The 19,491-nt window shown below is 40.8% G+C and overlaps 1 protein-coding gene across 1 annotated transcript in view; it reads left to right on the top strand.

Annotated features, from left to right (window-relative positions):
* The window catches only part of FAM171B (family with sequence similarity 171 member B), a 65,676-nt gene that overhangs the window by 24,401 nt on the left and 21,784 nt on the right, over window positions 1-19,491 (top strand). Inside the window, exon 2 of the mRNA XM_032354170.1 lies at window positions 13,637-13,870. Within this exon, the coding sequence (XP_032210061.1) occupies window positions 13,637-13,870 (234 nt within the window). The remainder of the gene's footprint in view (window positions 1-13,636; window positions 13,871-19,491) is intronic.

Here is a 19,491-nt window from a genome sequence, read left to right on the forward strand (position 1 = left end):
AGGCAGGAAGAAAAAATAAAGCAAAGCAACTAATAATGTTGGGAATTGAAGGTAAACTTAAAGGAAATTAGAATGGTTTTGAAACTTTACTGCACGTTGTTTTTCACGTTAACTCCCTGGGGAGGTAGGAGCAGTCATGTTGATGGAGTGACTGCCGTGAAATGAAATATGAATGCTCTCCTGTTTACAGGAGAAATTGGTAGCACCTTCCGGAAAGCATTTTAGGAATACAAATCAAGAAGCTTTAAACAGTTCATACTTTTTGACCTATTATTTCTCCTCCCAAGGAAATAGTGGAGAACTCAGAGGAACATTTATGTACATGGATTTTTAATTAAAGCATTCTTTGCAAATGTGAAACATAGAGATGACTAAGCATACACCAGTAGGAGAAAGTTAAATGAATAGCCAATAGAATGTTCAGTAAGAAAAATGTAATTTCTAAAAAGGTTTAATTCCATGGATACATGGTCACAATAGAATCTTAAGTGAAGAATGCAGCTCATAATATTCTTTATTAGCTTCTTTTCTTTGTTCTTTCCTACCTCTAAGTGCAAGCTCAGTGTAGTAAGTCACATCGCACACTGGAGTCAGGGAACCGGTACCCCACTCCCCCGTGACCCAGCGGGTACAGTCAAGAGAACAGTCAATCTTAATTTCGTGAGTTTCCTTCACACCTTACTTCACACTTATGTAACCACAGACGTGTTTATACACATATACACAATATAATCTTCATGTTGTAAATCTGGGGTTTTTTCAGTATGCTATTCAAACTATTGAATGAAATCCAAGTGACTTCTGAGAAATTGAATTAGGAAACAACTTTTATTCTCCTCTGTTTTTTCTGTATTTTCTAAATACAATATTAAAAAAAAAAAAAAAACCTAATGAAAAAAAGCGAGTGAAGCTGCACACTTTTAAATTTGAGGCCACGGAGCTAAATATTATATAAACAACAAATATTATTTAATAGTAAACAATAATTACGAAGAGATGCAGCCACCAAGGTCAGGTGTCTCTACGTCCGCATCTAGTATTGTACATCTCCGATGGATTCCCCCATTCCCTGGTTGCCTGGGGTGCGTGTGCCTTCAGGGCTGTGCAGCAGAGGGCCAGTGGGCACGCTGGGGACTGAATGGATGTGCCCACTGCTGTCCTCAGGAAGTCATTTAAATCCTTTTATATTAAAAGAAACGGAACGATTGAACTGAAGGAGATGGCATTAGGTCATACCCCTCTCCCTCTGGGATATGCTTATTTTTTACCCTAGGTCAGTGGTTCTGAACCTCGGCTGTGCATTAGACTCATCTGGGACCTTTTAAAAATGTGATTCCCTGGACCGCATCTGCAGTGACTTAATTGGACTGGAGTGGGGGCTGGGAATATAGCAAAACATCCCCAGATTGAGTTAATGTTCACGCAGGGCTGAGAACCACTGTCCTAGGCCGAGGGAGTTGAGTGTACCGGGAAAGGTAGCAAGAGTAACACATTATACAAACGGATGATCTTGAGGTTTTGTAAGAGTTTCATTTAATATTTTTCACTTATTTGTTCATTCAAACAATTAGTCATGTGTTCAGAAGAGTTAAATAGATGCATATGTGTTTACAACATATGTGGTTTTCTTTTGTTTTTTGTTTGTTTGTTTTTTTAAATATTTTTTTTAAATTTATTTAACAGACAGAGATCACAAGTAGGCTGAGAGGCAGGCGGGGGTGGGGGGGAAGCAGGCTTCCCGCTGAGCAGAGAGCCCGATGCGGGGCTCGATCCCAGCACCCTGAGATCATGACCTGAGCCGAAGGCAGAGGCTTAACCCACTGAACCACCCAGGCGCCCCAACACATGTGTTTTTGAAAAACAGTTGTTTCCTGGAATATTTACAATAAGACAGTAATGTGAACAGGCAAACTCAGAATTCACACAGGACCATTTTTTACCGTTGTTAGCCAGAGGAGTTTAACCCTATACTTCCGAGCTCAAGCACTTTACATGTGCTCTTCCTTCCCAGTACTGGCTCTCTGCCCATTTGACTCCTTCATGAGCATTTTTGAAGGCAACTCACGTCTTTGTATTTCTCACAGTGACTGGCCCAGACCTTGCACATAGTAGGTACTTAATAAAATTGTGTAGCAAACAGATACAGAGGCTCCAAAACTTTCTTGGCTCATAGACCCTTTAGCATCTCAGGAATTCGTGAGAGTGTGTGACCTAACAACTTAGTAGTCATTTGAAAACAATAATGCCTACTTGCTAATAACTAAATGGGTTGTAACTTGTTAGGACACAACTTCTCAGCCCTCAGAATGAGACTGAACTCTGCTGCCTCCATTTCCCCTTCGATAATCATTGTCAAGCAATATTTACTTTTTGTCAGAGCAATCACTGAACACCTACCTTCACAATGAGGTAATGCCATTGATTGAGGCCAATACCTTGAATTAGGGACTCAACCCAGCTTTTGTGGTGGCCAACAGATGTTATCATTGTGCCTGCTTGAAAATTTACCTCAGTGAATTTATAGCCCCTTTGGTGACTTTGAGCACAATGTGGGAACTGGGGCCCCAAATCTCAGGCTTCTGATGTTTTTCTGTTTTAGGTATTACAGAAGATTTGTTTACTAAATATTCATCACTTCCGTCATTTGCTTTAGGTATTCAACTGTATTCAACTGCTAAGCCTAGCCATACATTCCAAGAGAAGAGATTAGTCACACTATTTCTCTGCGGCATTAAGACACGGTAAAAATAGGTACTTAAGAAAAAGTGCTTAACTGGATTCAAGGTGCTGTACTAATGAATACTTTGCAGTACTGTATTCTTTGATTCTGAGTTGTCTTTAAAATTTGAATTTGTCTTATAAACAATGGTAAATAAAACATTTCTGCTGCAGGATAAATAGTAGGCTGTCCTGTTACATGGGCTGTAGAGATGCTGGTCTTTGGGAGGTGCTCGATAGTTCCCTGGGCAGGAGGTGGGGGTTGCGGCCCATCCCAGTTGGTACAGACAGGTGACCTACCGGAAAGGCCAGTCTAGAGAAACGAGCTAAAGTGGACTTTGCAGTGAGTTCTCTTACTCCAGGTCCCCTGGCTTAGAATTGTGCAGCTCCAAATAGTACTCACACTCTACAGTCTTGTAGCTCGGAGATGTTACATCCTTTCTAGACACTTGGTGGGAAATATTTCTGGGGCATAATTTTGGGGGGATATTTTTGCTTTGGTATTCCAAATCCATTTTAGGATGTTATATAAATAGCAATAACTTGTCTCTCCTTTTGGCCTGGATGACACAGTCCTCTTTAGACCTCATAAATTATACTGACTGAGAATACTTAAGAACTGTGAATGTCCAAATGAAGGAACGCACTCGAATCATCCCCAACAGGGTGTTGTACCCCAGCTAGAGAGAGTGTGACTAATCTCTTCTCTTGGAGTGCATGCCTAGGCTTAGCAGTTGAATACCTACAGGCAGTGACCTGATGATCAATGACCTCTAGCCCAGTTTTCCTTGTTACGTTCACGAGAGGGAAGAGTGATGGTTCTCTACAGCTCTTCTCGTTTCTCCCGTGGACCGCCATCTGTGCGCTTGAGACACCCAGGGGAAAACACCAACTAGTCCAAGATTCCTAATGGTTTTCCTTTTAATAGCATTTTACTAAGAAACGTAAGCCTTTGTGAAATAGAGTTCATGAAACGTTTATATTAAAAATGTTCCTTAGTTGTTTTTCCAAATGGAGCTTTTTCCCTTATAGTAGTCTTTTTGTTTTCATCTCTATTATTTGTTTCCATTTTTATTTCCAACTTCAATTTTTGTTTCTTGGTGCTATATTAGAGTACTATTCAACAAATTAGTTGAAGTTGAGTAATAATTGGTATAATTGCTTTTCTTTTTCTTTTTTCTTTTTAAGATTTATTTGAGAGAGAAAAAGAGAGAGTATGAGCAGGGATAGGGGAGAGGCAGAGAGAGAAAGAGAATCTTGAAGTAGACTCCCCCGGAGTGTGGAGCCCAATGCAGGGCTTGATCTCAAGACCCAGAGGTCATAGACTGAGCTGAGATCAAGAGGCAGGTGCTTAACCAACTGAGCTGCTCGGGTACCCCGTAACTGCTTTCCTAAAGAAAAGCAACATGGTTGCTCCGATCTTGGTTCTTGAATGAATGAATCTGTTGAAAGAAGTAACTCAAGGAGGAAGTGGTAAAGGATCAAAGACTCTCACTTAGCTTCAGGCATGTAACTTCCACATCCTCTGTGGGCAGAAAGGGCGTGCACGTGTCCTTGTCCTGCTCTACTTCGGGGCTCACCTGCCTCGTTTGACACATTTGCGTCTCCCCTCGCAGTCCTTAACTCCTGGGCTGGGGGTCTGTCTTACTGGCGTCAGAGTGAGGCACTCGGCCACGCATTCAGTGATTCATTCAAAACTCAGGACTGTTATTTGAGGATACAGGAGTAAATAAGACAAAAAAGTCCATGACCTCATAAAGCTAACATTCTAGTAGGGGAAACAGAAAATGAACATAATGAGGAAATCGTATAGCGAGTTAAGAAGGGATTACGGCAACGTGGGGTGTGGGAAGAGTGTTGACACGACGGACTGCGTTGCTCAGTCCTTGCATGTGTCCAGTGGGGCCTGGACCCTAACCCTAGGAATGTGCCCCTTGGAATGTTCACTGTGTTACTGATGAATGTTACTGTATATGCCTGGGGCAATGGGGGGCCATGCCCTTCAGCCTGTCAAGCCCTTTCCTCTACCTTCGTCTGAGTTAGGCACCCAGCACGTTTGTGGCAGCCGGGACCCGTGCGTTTTCAAGCAAGTGAAAACCTGATCCTTCACTTTCCCTCTCTGGGCTCTAGGATCTTCTGTTGCTCCACATTAATGCCGCCATGCATAGCATCGTTTGTAAATGGAAGTTAACTGAATTTGTGAGTGAGTGAAGGAGAAATTGTCTGTGATGATGAGGCAGGATGAAAAACTGGGAAGGAGAGATGAAAGTCAGGTTGGGAAATGACTCTGGAGTGAGCTTGGGCAATATGTTTTAGGAGCTAGAGTCAGACTGCTCTACTTCCGTCGAGGAAGAGAGCTTTTGGGTGGGCAAGAAGGAACTGAGTCCAAGTGCTAATGGCCCAGACCTCTCACTTGTCCCCTGTTGAATTGTTTGCAGTGTGCTTATTTTTCCTTTTTAAGTAGGCTCCCCAGCGTGGAACCCAATGTGGGCTTGAAATCACAACCCTGAGATCAAGACCTGAGCTGATAGCAAGAGTGAGTCACTTAACCCACTGAGACACCCAGGCATCCCTATGTGCTGATTATTAAGTTAGAAGACTCCTTTTAGGTTATCCCTGTCATTAGTTTTAGAGAATCCTACTCATTTAGCCTCTGGTCATAATGGAGAAAATGTGTATTTTATTTGCTTTGTAACATGTTTCACCTTTGGAGATAATGTCCTTATTTTATTTCTTTGGTTTCTTCTTTGATTTGACATTTTCTCTGTCATATTAACTTACTGCAAATAAATTTGTTTCTGCTTCAAACAGGAACAGTTGTTTTTGTTGTTGTTGTTGTTGTTGTTAATTCTAGAGCCAGTAAGAATTTTGGATCCAATCTGGTACTTAAGCAATGAAAAGGCAGCTTTTCTATTTTAGTGAGCTTTGGCTGCTGTTCGTCTTTAGTTCAGCAGAGTCTTTTGTTCCTTTGGAAGGAGAAGGCCTTGTGTCCGTACTGGAAGTGCCGTAAAGATTGAACTGTCTCCGCCCTTTCCACTCCGCTTTATTGAATGTGAATGATATGGTTCTTTCTCCTTACCAGCTTCTCTGTTGTCCTTGGTTTTTTTCTGTACTTCCAACCCTCCTTCTAATTAAAATAGGGAAATTGTGCTGGTACCCTAGGAGAACGAGTTGTAAAACTGTGCTGGTATTGTTTTGTAATAGTAAAAGTAAAACTTTTAAATTTAATCTTTCCTATAATACAGTTGCATTCTATTTATTTAGCAAGTTTTGCTACTTATACATTATTCTGTAGTTAAAATTTCCAAGTTAAATATTGTTATGAAGAAGAAGAAAATGTATTAATTTCTGAAAGGAAAAGGAATCTTAATATTTATTTGTTGTTATTGTTGCAATAATATATTTCTCACTGATAACTGTGGATTAAACTCAAGATTGTACGCGATCCTGGGGCTGAAAAGCAGCTGTAACTTCAGGTGGCCTCTGGAAATCCTACAGTCAGTCATTCCTCAGCCACTTGCGATTTTCCTGTCTCTCTCCCTTCACTTCTCTTCTTTCTCCTACTCTTCTTCCCACTTTTCTTCCTGACCCTTGTCACATGCTTCTAGAATACATGTTCCGAACCCCTTCCTAGACTCTGGTAGGACACAGGGCCGAGTGTGGAATAACACTGGCTGTGAAGAAACTTACTCTCACAGAGAGAACAAGCAGAAAGCACAACATGGACCAGAACGCATCCTGTGCCGTCCGACTAGTAGGACAGGAGAGAAGGTCCCGTCTGACAGAAGTAAGGCCAAATTCATTTGCGCTACACTTTAAAGAACGGAGTAGGATTTTGATGGGTAGAGATGAAAGAAAAGGGGTAGATTTTCAGATGAAAGAAGTGAATTATGTAGCAGGAAAGTGGGTCAATCTCGAATAGTGACCTTTGACCCATTTGCGTGACACTGCAGAGCAGGAATCAGCAAACTTTTTGTGGAAAAGTGCCAGATAGTAACTGTTTATCTTCGCAGGCCATATGGCTTCTGATGCAGCTGTCAGCTCTGTTGTTTTATAACAAAAGCAGCCACAGGCCATACGTGAGTGCGTGCTGTGGCAGGGTGACGGTAAAACCTCATTTACAGCAATCCGTGGTGGGTCAGAACCGGCCGCAGGTGGTCAGTCCCCAAACAGACGGGTCTAGAAAGCAGGGTGGTAGCCAGATCTTATATTTTGAATGCCAGACTAAAGAATTGGGAATTAATTTATATTCTCTTTAGTGAAACCATGATTGTTATGTCTCTACTAAAGGTTTTAAATACGCGGACATTTAAATTTGGGACCAGATTTTTCTTTTTACAAGATTTTTGTATGTTTACATTACAAGATATTTGTATAGCTAGCTCTAAGTTATGACTTCTGTGACTAGATGTCTTGTATGAAAATGGCAAAGAATGAATAAAACCTGATTTGGGTCACAGCCAGAAGTTTGTCGTCTTCTGGGTTCTCACCACAAAGTCTCCATCGTAATGGACCAAAAAGTCAGATTGTGGAAAACAGGAGAGAATGAATGGGTAGGTGCTCTGGTGATCGAAACTAAAGATGTTGACATTCCCCCTGTCCAAGAAATGATAGTGGGAATTGATTCCGAAGTAAATACTAAATTCACATTTTTTTGATATTTTAAAAACTATGTATCAAGGTATGATTGACATGTGGAAAGCTATATATACTTAATATTTGCGCTCCGTAAGTTTGGAGTGTACCCGTGAAACCACCACCGCCGTCAGGCCGAGGCGCGTGCGTCCCCTCGCAGAGTTTCCTGACACCCCTGTCACCCTCCCTGTCACTGTTTCATCATCGTCATTGTCATCAATTCTCTTTGTGGTAAGAACACTTACAGATTTACCCTGTAGCGAACTTGAACTGTGTAGTGCAGTAGTATTAGCAATAGGCACTACGCGGCGTGTTAGGTCGTCAGAACTTAGTTCTCTTACGTGACTGAAACTTGGCACAGTTGGGCCCTCACCCCCCTCTCCGCTCAGTCGTGGCCATCACCGTTCTGCTCTCTGCTTCTGGATGCCACATAGAACATATAATCATAACACTATGTTTGTTTCTGGGTCAGGGTTAGTTCACTTAGCGCAATGTCCTCCAGTCTCTAAACTGTAGAAAACGGCGGGATTCCCTCCTTCTGACCCAGCGATAGTCCGTTGTATGTACACGCATCTTCTTGATCTGTTCGTCCAATGTTGTGCGTTTAGGTAGTTCCAGTATCTAACACGTGGATACTTATTATAGGAATTGTTGTATACATAGATTTTAAATTAATCCTCAAAGCAAGATTGTGTCATCTTTATGTTTGTATTCCCAGTACCTGCTAGAGCAGATCTGGCCCAAAGTGGACGTCAATAAACATTTGATGGGTGTAGTAATGAAGGTGAATATTTCTTTAAAAAAAAAAAAAGATTTTATTTATTTATTCGAGAGCGAGAACATGCAAGCGGGGTGGGGGAGGGACAGTAGGAGATGGAGAAGCAGAGCCGTGGGGCTCATTCCCAGGACCCTAAGATTGTGACCTGAGCTGAAGGCAGATGCTTAACTGACTGAGCCACCCAGGCGCCCATGGAGAAATTAGAATACTTCTAATCCTTCCCAACCATTTCATTCCACTATTATTTTTATGCTCTTCATTTTTAGTCTGGTTCTTATTAGAATACATAAACCTCAATAAAGTTTTAAAATCTTATTGTTAGAGTGTTGTATAGAACAATTTGATCTCTGATCTGTCTATAAAAGCTTTACAAACCTAGCATGTTTTAAGCATTATATTCCTAGAGAAAAAAGATTGTTGTATGTTAAATGAAATGATTGCAGATGCTTGAAATATAATGGAAAAAGAAGTAGGCTAGTTTTTGTACTGGAGAAATCTGAAAATAAGGTGGCTTCTCTGTGGGCACAGTTATAACCTACAGAATGGTAACCACATAAGAAGGTGATGTCGAGTGCTCTCGAAAAGTAGTGGGGTTATAATTTATCAGCCCACCCCACTTTAAGTTCTAGATGACAGCCAAACAAATGACTAGCTTTCCTTTTTTCTACACCCTTCCTAGGCTTTGAGTTACTTGTCTCAGTCCTATAGCAAAGCCGTAATACAGTGTTCGTTCTAACATGCTTTTTCAGGAGCCCTTCTGTGTAGATTAGTCTTTTGAATTTTAGTGATTCTCACTACTGAACAATGCTTTTAATCATGTGATAGTTAAAATTTCCCCCAGCAACCTCAGGACTGTGCTCATTGATGTGTATTTTGTTTTTGTTTCTCTCAACATTCAGATTATGTGTTTTCCGAGGGCTCAGTTGAAATCATTTGATATTGAACCATTTTTAAACTAATGGTGACATATTGAAAAGAAGATTATGTGGGCAAGACATAATGATTATAATTAAGTGACAGAGAAAATACCAAGTGCATGGAAAGCTGAACAGTGCAGTGGAGAAGGGTAGACAGATTACGGAGGCAAAAGCACCTGTGGTTGAAAATTATATATTTAATCACAGAATCTGCCCCATCTAAATGCCAAAGTATTTTTGCTGGAGGAGAGAACTAGTAAGGGGTATTGTTATGGAGATTCTATGTATGGGGAACTTCTGCTTGCTAGGCCTGTTTGCTGATCAGCTGTTGATATCATGGAAGTCAGAAATGTCCTATTTAAGTCACCAGCAGGCAAGTCTTTATCACTTCTCCTTTTATTTGGAAAAAGAAGTATCATTTGTGTGCCTTTAATTGCAGTGAGCAGGCCTCCAGCTGAGACTTCAGGTTTTTGTTTTCCTTGGTGCTGGTTTTGCTCTTTATGCTGGGACCAGACAAACCAGGCAGAGGGCTGGGGCAGGAGACTCCGAGGGTCAGCAAACCACCACTTCCTTCTCTGCACTGGCCAGAAGGAAATAAGGAAGCTTTGGAATATGCCAAAAACCGCATCTAAGGCCTTTCAGTGAGAGATGTGGGGAGTAGAGTGGATAGAACTTGGAGTCTAGTGAACCAGTCTGCGGATGCTGCTTCAACCCTTCTTAATCTGTGCAATTTTAGCCATAGTGTCCTTGCCTTAAAGCGGGATAAGTCTCGCAGATTGCTATCAGGAAGACACTGGACAGCATGTAAAAAGTTTCTGGCACTGGGCTAGGTGTATGTGTGTGTGTCACCAATAGCATACGTTTTTTTCCAGTTTGAGCTAGAGAGGACACTGCTGGTCAGGGTTACATCCTGTCCTGACGCTACAAGGTCTATCTACGGTGCACATAGCCAAGGTCTGACCTTTGCCAGTCACTTTTTCCCTGAATTTGATTTTCATTTTCTCATCAAATTTAGTCATTAACATAATGATTACATGTGGAAAATAAAATAATCCATTCCGAATTAGAAAATGTTTTAGAAAACATTTATTAATCAAACCCAGCTTCAGAATGTCAGGAGGCTTTAGTGTGTCTTATTTTGGCAACCGTATTTTTACAGGATGAAGCAGATGGAATACGCGGTGTTTTAATGAATTTAGCTCAAGATCTTAGTGCACATTGGAATTTGTCTATTAATCAAGGGCTCTGAGAATTTCTGAAATTAATCTTTGGAGCAAATGAATTCATCAAAATTCCCATTCCTAAATATGCTGTTGAAGGAGCCATTGTAGGTATATTTCATAGGAATAAGACTGATTATCAAACTTGGAGAGAATCGTGTGCCCTTTTAGTTATGTGCCATCTCCTTCTCCTGTGTCTTACCCTATTTTTGGTACATAACATTATCCTTCCTTCTGTTCATCTTCTCTTAGAAAAGATTGAGTAGCGCTTAAATAACACATCCTGCGTTTGCACTTGTGCCGTTGCTTTGGAAGCAAGCGACCAGTCTGACTGTGGTTGCAAGGAATAAGGGTCGTTGGGGAAGGATCGTGGTTCAGCTCACAGACCGGGAAGGGCTGTAGGACCAGCCACGGGAGACTTGGGGAGGCTCGGTGAGCAGGCACTCGTGCATGTTCTAAGATGCGCCGGTGCTGGCAAGCATTAGCCTCTGTGTAACTTCAGCCACATTGTGAGGTCCTGACAGCATCTTTCTGGCCCCCGTTAGTTGGATGCTTTGTGTCCGCGGCTCAGTCCGTTTCTTCTTAGGGGAGTAGGAGCTAGGAGGCTCGGGGGATTATTTTGAACAGGGCAGCTGCTTGTCCTCCACGGTAAATAGCTGACTGTACTGACGGGCCTATTCAGGGATGTTCGGTGCAGGTGGCCCTCATGTCACATAGAGTATAGCCTTTTATTTTTTTACCCCAGTTGTATTTCCCACTTGAGTTTGAGGCCTTAGTTTAGTATGTATTTTTTTCTTTGTAATTGATGTTATATAAGCATTTCTCAGTAATTGCAGCATCATGTTCCTTGAATTAACTTTAGTAATGTGATCCCAAGACTCCCTGTTATATGGTGTAAAGGTGGCTTTGGAATCACTCCTGGGAACGTTGAAGGCTGGCGAGGCCTCCTTCATGTGAGCCTTCGGGGCAGTCCACATTACTTGTCTGAATCCTCTTTTTTCACAGGTAAAGTGGACTTGGTATCACATACGTCACAAAGGTATATGGAGATTTTTGTGATAATATATATGCGAGGCTTGCATTAGGAATGTATTTATCCCCAGTCCTTCATATTTTGATTTTAAATGTTACAAATATGATTTTTCTTTTTTTACTTTAGAGTAATGGGGTGAACTTATAAAATGATGGGAAAATAGTTAAATAATTTGAGGAACAGTAGGTGCCAAAGCCCAGGGCTTAGTTCACTTTTTAGTACCTGATACTCCCAAATTTATCGATTAAAAGTAATGATAGTAATGACTATTCACAAAGAATTTAACCTCCCACAAGGCTGCCTGTTATTAAAAATGCTGAGAAAGCAGAGTGCTGGAGAAACCCCAGTGACCTCTGTTCTCCATATATATATTTGAATATATATGAGATTGTTGTCCTGGAAATGAACGACCTTTTAGACAGACTGCTGGAACCTCACTTTAAGGTATGACTGTCCAGTACAATTTGTTTTTCCCCATCTCTGCCCTCTAAACTGTGGCTAGAGTTGCTTTAAGAGCTAAGTCAGGTCAGTGGCTTAAGAGCACGAGCTTGGAGGAGAGAAGGTCCAAGTTTGTGTCCTGTTTTCTCCATCGGCTGGGGGTTGGCCATGAGTAATTAGAAAACAGTTACCAATATATATGATGACGAGAACAGTGATATTTCTGTAATAGGGTCTTGAAGAGTAAATGGAATGATGCACTTAAAAACTGACACAATGCCTGGCTCATTAATCCTCAACATAGTTTAGTTCTTGTGGTTATGATTACTTTGTGTAGTATTACCGTGTTGTTATCATACATGAGAGGGTGTATGCTCTGAGAGACGTTTGTGTTGGACTGTATGAGGAACAGTGTTTGGATAACGACTGCCGTTTTAGATTCTTGAAAGGACAGAGCTCTTTCCGAGCTGGCTAGGTTGTATCTTTCCTAGGACTGGGTGATTATTGCAGCAGCAGTTCTATTTGTATTTAAAATGTCTTTGTTGGGGCGCCTGGGAGGCTCGGTGGGTTGAGCCTCTGCCTTCGGCTCAGGTCATGTTCCCAGAGTCCTGGGATCGAGTCCCGCATCGGGCCCTCTGCTTGGCAGAGAGGGTTAAATACATCTTTAAAAAATACTTCATGAGGACTAATTCTGTGGCAATGTGTTTACAAAGATGTATTTACTTATTTTAGAGAGAGAGAACACGCGTGCGGATGTGGGGGACAGAGAGAGAGAGAATCTCTGGCCTAAGTAGGGTCCTCGGTGAGCAGGGACCCTGATGTGAGGCTCCACCTCTGGACGCTGGGATCACGACCCGAGCAGGAACCGAGTCAGACAGCTGACCGACTGAGCCAACCACGTGCTCCCTCTTGAGGGACTTTCACTGATGACTGTTTGTAAAATAGTCTCTAGTTATGCAGTAATGATTTTTATTATTAATAATGATATTAAGTGACAGCCGCACTGTCCTGAGCACATTATCTGTATGATTTCATTTTATTACCTCAAAGTAGTTACTATTCCCCTGATTTTACAGACGAGCAAATGGACTTGAGAAGTAACTTCCCCCAGGTCACAATCTAGGGAGTGGCAGAGATTGACCTTGACTAACTCCAAAGCCCATTAATGGTGCTCCCAAGAGAAGGCATCTTTGGCAAAGGTGTTGTGATACAGGCTTTACAAAGGCATTTCCATGGTGATACAAGTTCTTTTTAACCAAGACATCAACGTTAGGAAATTCATGAACATATCATCAAGATCTGTAAAGCTGGAGGTTTAAGTTAGGAAACAAGTTAATTTTGATTTTCCTCAGTGTATTGTTTTACTGTGCTTCGTTATATATTTAACAGAAATACTTTGTGATAGTTTAAGGATGTTGTTTTGATGTTTTGTGATTTGAAACACATACTTTGCTTTCCACACAACAGAGCAAAATGAAGGAGCCAGCCGTGTACTCAGTTTGGTGAGATTGCGTTTCATTCCAGCAACTTGGGCTACATTTTCAGTTAGTTAATTGATAGCATTAGGATTCGGGAGGCCAAGTAAAAATGTGTTCTTCTGAAGAGAGAACCAGTCTCTTCTCCTTATCCACTGCTTCCTTTTCCTTTGTTATTGGCAGAAGAAATTAGAATACTGTCTTATTAATAATAAATTCACATGTATTCAGTTTTAGAAAGAATAATGAACTTGTTGGAATGTTTTTATACCTCTTTCTTTATACCTCACACATATGTATTTCTAGATTCTACCAGCAGTTTTGTGCTGTTATTCAGATATCTTGAACGACATTTTACAGTATAGCGTCGTATTCGTTCCAGGGTCTAACCTGCTGCCCTTTCTGGTTTTTTTCTCCTCCAGTGTCTGTATTTATGCTGAAAGTCCAGGTGAATGACATCATCAGTCGGCAGTACCTGAGTCCAGCGGTTGTAGAAGTGTTTGTAAACTACACAAAGACAAATTCCACAGTCACTAAGAGCAACGGAGCCGTGCTGATAAAAGTGCCCTACACACTGGGGCTCAGCTTAACCGTTGTTGCTTACAAAGATGGCTACGTGATGACATCTCTGCCGTGGAAGACTGGAAAAATGCCAAGTAAGCATGTGCAGTGTTGTGCCTTTACTAAATGTAAATGGGTTTTGGTTTGCTTGTTTTTTTCTTCTTTGGGACTCTTGTTCTGGTAAACTAAAAATGAGAAGCGCCTATGTGAAGTCCATACAGAGAGGTTGGAGTGAGTGCCAGTTTGGAGAAAACTTGCTTTTATTTAGTTTTCCTACAGAGGATTGAAGCAGGAGCTCTGCTCAGGTACAAACCTGATCTGCAGGGGTCGTGGGAGGCTTGGCCTGCCCTGGTGGGTGAGCCAGAAGCAGTGTGGACCGGATGAGGAAAGGATGCTCTCCAAAGAGGAGACAGAAAGTCAGATTTATGTGCCGAACAATAAGGCGGTTAGCACAGATTCTCGAGTACCTTAACTGTAAGTGGTTTGGAAACTGAACTTACTTTAACAGCGTATGATGTTTAGGCCAAAAGCAGAGCTAAAATGCATTCAGGGAGCCTCGCTACCAACCTGTGGTTGTGTTCCTGGTGGTGGTAACAACAGCCTGCGGTGAGAGAGGGCATGAAAAGAAGGGCAGGACCGGAGGCAGGCGGAGGACAGATCACCGCACGATCACTTCACAGTACACACAGATCAAAACATCGCACACCTTAAACTTACACAGCATGAGAATTACATCTCAGTAAATCGGAGGCGAAAAAATAAGAATTGATAGGACTTAGTGTGACTAATTGGATTTGGGGAAGTCCAGGCCATACCAGGCAGCAGAACGCAAGTCCCGCTGATTGCACGTGTGACACATTAGGTCGTCAGACGTCTTCTTTCTTTGAATTGTGATGGTTCTTATTAGAATCTACACACTTTATTTGCTTTCATGTTGGAAACATTTGAATTCTTGAACCATTGTTGAAGTTTAGAATGAGAAAGAAATGAAAAATTAATTAGATAAACCAAGATTCACGTAAATGAAATATAAAAAATCGTGACTCAAATCTGAAGAAGGATATGTCTGAGGTGACTCCATGGCATTGTACGCTTCCGTTTTCTTTAAAGACAAATCAAGCACAATTATTCACTAAATGAAAGTTAGAAGAATAATGAAAGAAACCAAAAGTAAGATGGGAAAAAGAAAATAAAGAGGAAAGTAGATGAGCGTTAATTAAAAAAAAAAAAAAAAGAGCTAATTGACAAAATGCTAGTTCCTTGAAATAAAATTACAAATGCATTGGCCTAACTTAAACAGGCAAGTGAAAAAGGAAAAAATATATAAAATCTTAAAGATCATAAAAATGTTCTAGATCAAATTTGATGGCCATAATCTTAAAAAGTCTAATAAACAATTTCATGATACTATAAATGATTTTGTTGATTTTAGATGAGGTAGACTAATAGCCATGGATAAAATGTTCCGAGTAAAAATAACTTAATTCAAAGGCTATTTTAAAAAAGTACTCCAAATCAAAATTTTATAAAACCAGTGCAGCCTTAATTCAGGGACCTGACAAAAATAATGCAGACTAAATGCTCTCATATGTGCGCGCTCTCTCTCTCTCTCTCACAAATACTCCTCTATAGACCAGTCTTACAACTCTAAATAAAAAAAATCCTTAACAGAATAGTAAAAAAGAATTTCACCATTATTTAAATACAGCTTTCTGTTAAGACCAAAGAAGACCATTTTTCTTCTTTGCAGGATTATAAGGATATCATATGTGTCACTCTATTAATTTTACATATCATAACACATTAGAACTAGCAGATGATAACATCAAAAACTGTCTGAAATGCATTTTATAAGTTCACCATCTGTGCCTAACTAAGAACAAGCTCCATTAAAAACTAGGACCACAAAGATCTCAACATGGTAAATATTTCAAAATCATACTAACTATAAAAATAAGAGGTGATTCTACTAAAATAAGAAAGTGGGGGCACCTGGGTGGCTCAGTGGATTAAAGCCTCTGCCTTCGGCTCAGGTCTTGGTCTCAGGGTCCTGGGATCGAGTCCTGCATCGGGCTCTCTGCTCAGCGGGGAGCCTGCTTCCTCCTCTCTCTCTGCCTCTCTGCCTACTTGTGATCTCTCTGTCTCTGTCAAATAAATAAATAAAATCTTAAAAAAAAAAGTGAACACCGATGTCCATATTATTTTACATAATAGAAGTTTTTATCAGAGCAAAAATATATCAACAGACCAGAGAAGGAAACAAGCTATTAAAAGAAAGAATCAAAACATTTTCTATTTCCAGTTATCATCATATCCCTGGAAAAATGACAAAGCGTGAATCTTAAAATGCTTAAACTTAATGGAATTAATGGAATTTGACAGAATTACTGAGTGTGGAATAAGCATTGGTACAAATCAGTATATATTCATATCTACCAGAAGTAGTCCGCATTTATGGAAAATAATGAAATCCCTCTCAGAACAACAAGGACAAACAATATATGCAGGGAAACCTAAAAAAAAAGTGTTAAATAACCACGTGTTAGGGAAAATGAAACTACCAAATGTTACTGATAGATCTTAAAAAAAAAAAAAAGCTGAAAACTAAAACCCTAGATAAATGGCAAAACATTATATTTCTTTAGAAGTCTGAGTATTGTAAAGATTTCAATTCTTCCTGATTTATATATTTAATACAATTTAAAAAAAAATGGGGGCGCCTGAGTGGCTCAGTGGGTTATTCCTCTGCCTTCGGCTCAAGTCATGATCTCAGGGTCCTGGGATCGAGTCCCGCATCGGGCTCTCTGCTCAGCAGGGAGTCTGCTTCCTCCTCTCTCTGCCTGCCTCTCTGCCTGCTTGTGATCTCTGTCTGTCAAACAAATAAATAAAATCTTTTAAGAAATTGGAAGAATAATCCTCAGAGAATAAATGTATAAAAATACCTGGAAATCATTTTAAAAGAATATTTATTGGAGGCAATTTGCCATTTCAAATAACTAAAACATCATATACTTACACAATTAAAACTCTGATACTGTGGTACGAATCAGACACTAGCATGCATAAGAAAATGTAATCTATGATAAGGTACCATTATAAATCAGTGAGACAGGGCCGAATATTCAGTAAGTAGTGTTAGGACGTTTTGGTTAACTATCTGGAATAAGTGAATTTGGATTCATATTCCAAATACATTGCTCATGGAGTTCAAATGTGGAAAATCAAATCCTATTAAATAGAAGAAAATTTTTAAAAAACTATCTGATTTTCTTTTTAATTACGATGGTCTGCTTAAAATTAAAAGTAATGAAAGAGGTCATAAAAAGTAGATATCACTATTTTTTAAAAAAGGTACCATATCGCACGGTGACTATAGTTAATAATACCATATTGCATATTTGCAAGTTGCTAAGAGAGCAGATCTTCAAAGTTCTCATCACAGGGAAAGACGGAACTCTGCGTGGTTGTGTGTTAACTCACTGTGGTCATCATTTTGCAATATATACAAATATTGAATCATGCTGTACAACTGAAGTTAATAAATTATATGCCATATATCTCAAGAAATAGAAAAATATGAGACAATAAGAAGTAATATATTTTTTAAAGATTTGAGCGGGTGAGCGAGAGAGAGAGCACAAGGAGGGGAAGGGGCAGAGGGAGGGGCAGAGACTCTCAAGCAGACTCTGTATTGAGCACAGAGCCCAATGCGGGATTCGGTCTCACAACCCTGCGATCATGACCTGAGCCAAAACCAAGAATCGGACGCTTAACCGATGGAGCCACCCAGGTGCCCCTAAGAGGAATATTCTTAATGTGCTAATAATTCATATAAATTAGTTAGAAAACACCAAGGCCCTGGTTAAATAAGTGGATAAAATTATGACCTGGCAATTTTCAAAATGAGAAGAACTAATGATTTGTCACAAAACATGGCAGAATGTTTTATCTTACTCATAGTCTCAGATTTGTACACCAAAGACACTCGCACTTCTAAGATTCTTCACCCTAGAAGAGTTGGGAAAAGGGCCTTCCCAGGGTCGGCAGAGTGAGGTGTGAAGCGCGTTCTCAGACGCGGCTGGGGGCACGGATGGCCGCAGAACAGCTGACGTGTGTGTCCGAAGTCGTCCGAACCTGCATAACCTTTGCCCAGAATGCCAGTGCTCAGAATCTTCCCCGAAAACAGAGAGACAGGTAACTGAAGCTAACAGGTATTCATACACAGGGGTGCTGATTCAAATATTATTTTTTGCAATAATAGGGAAAATAAAAACAATCTAAGTTTATACCAGTCTAGGGATTCAGTAAGTCTTGATACTTCAAGAAAGAAAGTGTGTGACCTTGGAAATGTTAGAAAAAGTTTCTCCTGAGGGACAGAAATGCTTGTGATGTTACCTTAAGTGAAAAAGCAGGGTAAAAATACTCGGTATGTAATACTGTACTGTTTTTAAGAAAATCACAGGGAAAAATCCAGGAAGATTATACTGAACTGTCAATAGTCGCTGTCTCTGTGGGGATTGTGGTGGCCGTCACCTGCGTCTTCATTTCTCCACTTCGCGAGAGTGTCTGTTAGTCCCTTGTCTAGTGAGAGACATTCTGTCAGGGAAAGGAAGTCGACCTGTAAGGGTCACTGAAGTCCGGAAGAGTCTCCTCAGGTTGTATGACCTTCAGTTGTCAGGGCTGCCCCCGTTTTACGCTAGCTGTGACGGAAAGACTAGTGCCCTAACTGTATCATCTCCAGGTCCAAGCCACTCCCCTAACATTTTCTCCGATTTAATAAAGCCATTAATTAGTCTGTTAATGCATTCTGAATTGAAATTACACTTTCATCGGGTAGTCTTTTCCTATTGTAGGAAAAAGGTGTATTTCATTTGATATCCATTCATATCTTTTTGTGTTTTATCCTTTTTTTCTATTCCCTTTACAGCTCTTTGAAATATCTTAAAACATGAAAAGTATTCCCATGCCAATCTGTTTTATCCTAACTGATTTGGGGATATTATGTTATTTCTGTTAATTTCAAATACTTGTACTGGGTAGGGGAGAGCTGTCAAACGAGAACTCAGAGTGAGTCTGTTCTTGCTTATAAAACTGTCTTTTGTCCCTGCTTCTCCGGATCTTGAAATAATGTGGTTACCTTTCAGGTCCTCTGCACGTGTCCCATCAGTTACGGAGGGCGTCTGCGCCCACAGGCAGCCTGGCCCCTCCTGCATCACGGCCCGTAGTTGCCTGCGGATCATTTGTTCCATTACGTGTTCAGCTGTTCCCCTGCTCCGCCAGCTCAGAGTCTGGCAAACCGTGCTGTGCGGTGAGGAGCGCCGTGCCCTGATGCAGGGAGTCTGGGAGGCCAACGAGCAGAGGATGTGGTCTCACTCAGAGACCCTTGCAGGTGGAGCCAGGATTTTGTAAACCATTAGAAAGAAATAACAAGTAACCATTATATAGAGAAAATAGCAGAGGATTTTCAGGGTTATTCAAGCATCTGACCTGACCGTATCTATCTGGGGGTGGAGAACATCATTAGTCACTTTGGTGTGAATTACTGGCAATAGGATTAGTAAAATGAAATAGTGGCGCCCGACCTTCCCTCACTTTATGTGTCCTCTGTTTTCTCCCTCCATCATTCTTCACATTTGTGTCTCTTTCCGCAGTTCCCCGACCCCCCACCTCCACTTTTTAGGGACTGCTGGGACAGACTTATTTACCTAGTTCCCCC

This window comes from Mustela erminea, chromosome 8, assembly GCF_009829155.1.
Source record: "Mustela erminea isolate mMusErm1 chromosome 8, mMusErm1.Pri, whole genome shotgun sequence".
Taxonomy (NCBI): domain Eukaryota; kingdom Metazoa; phylum Chordata; class Mammalia; order Carnivora; family Mustelidae; genus Mustela; species Mustela erminea.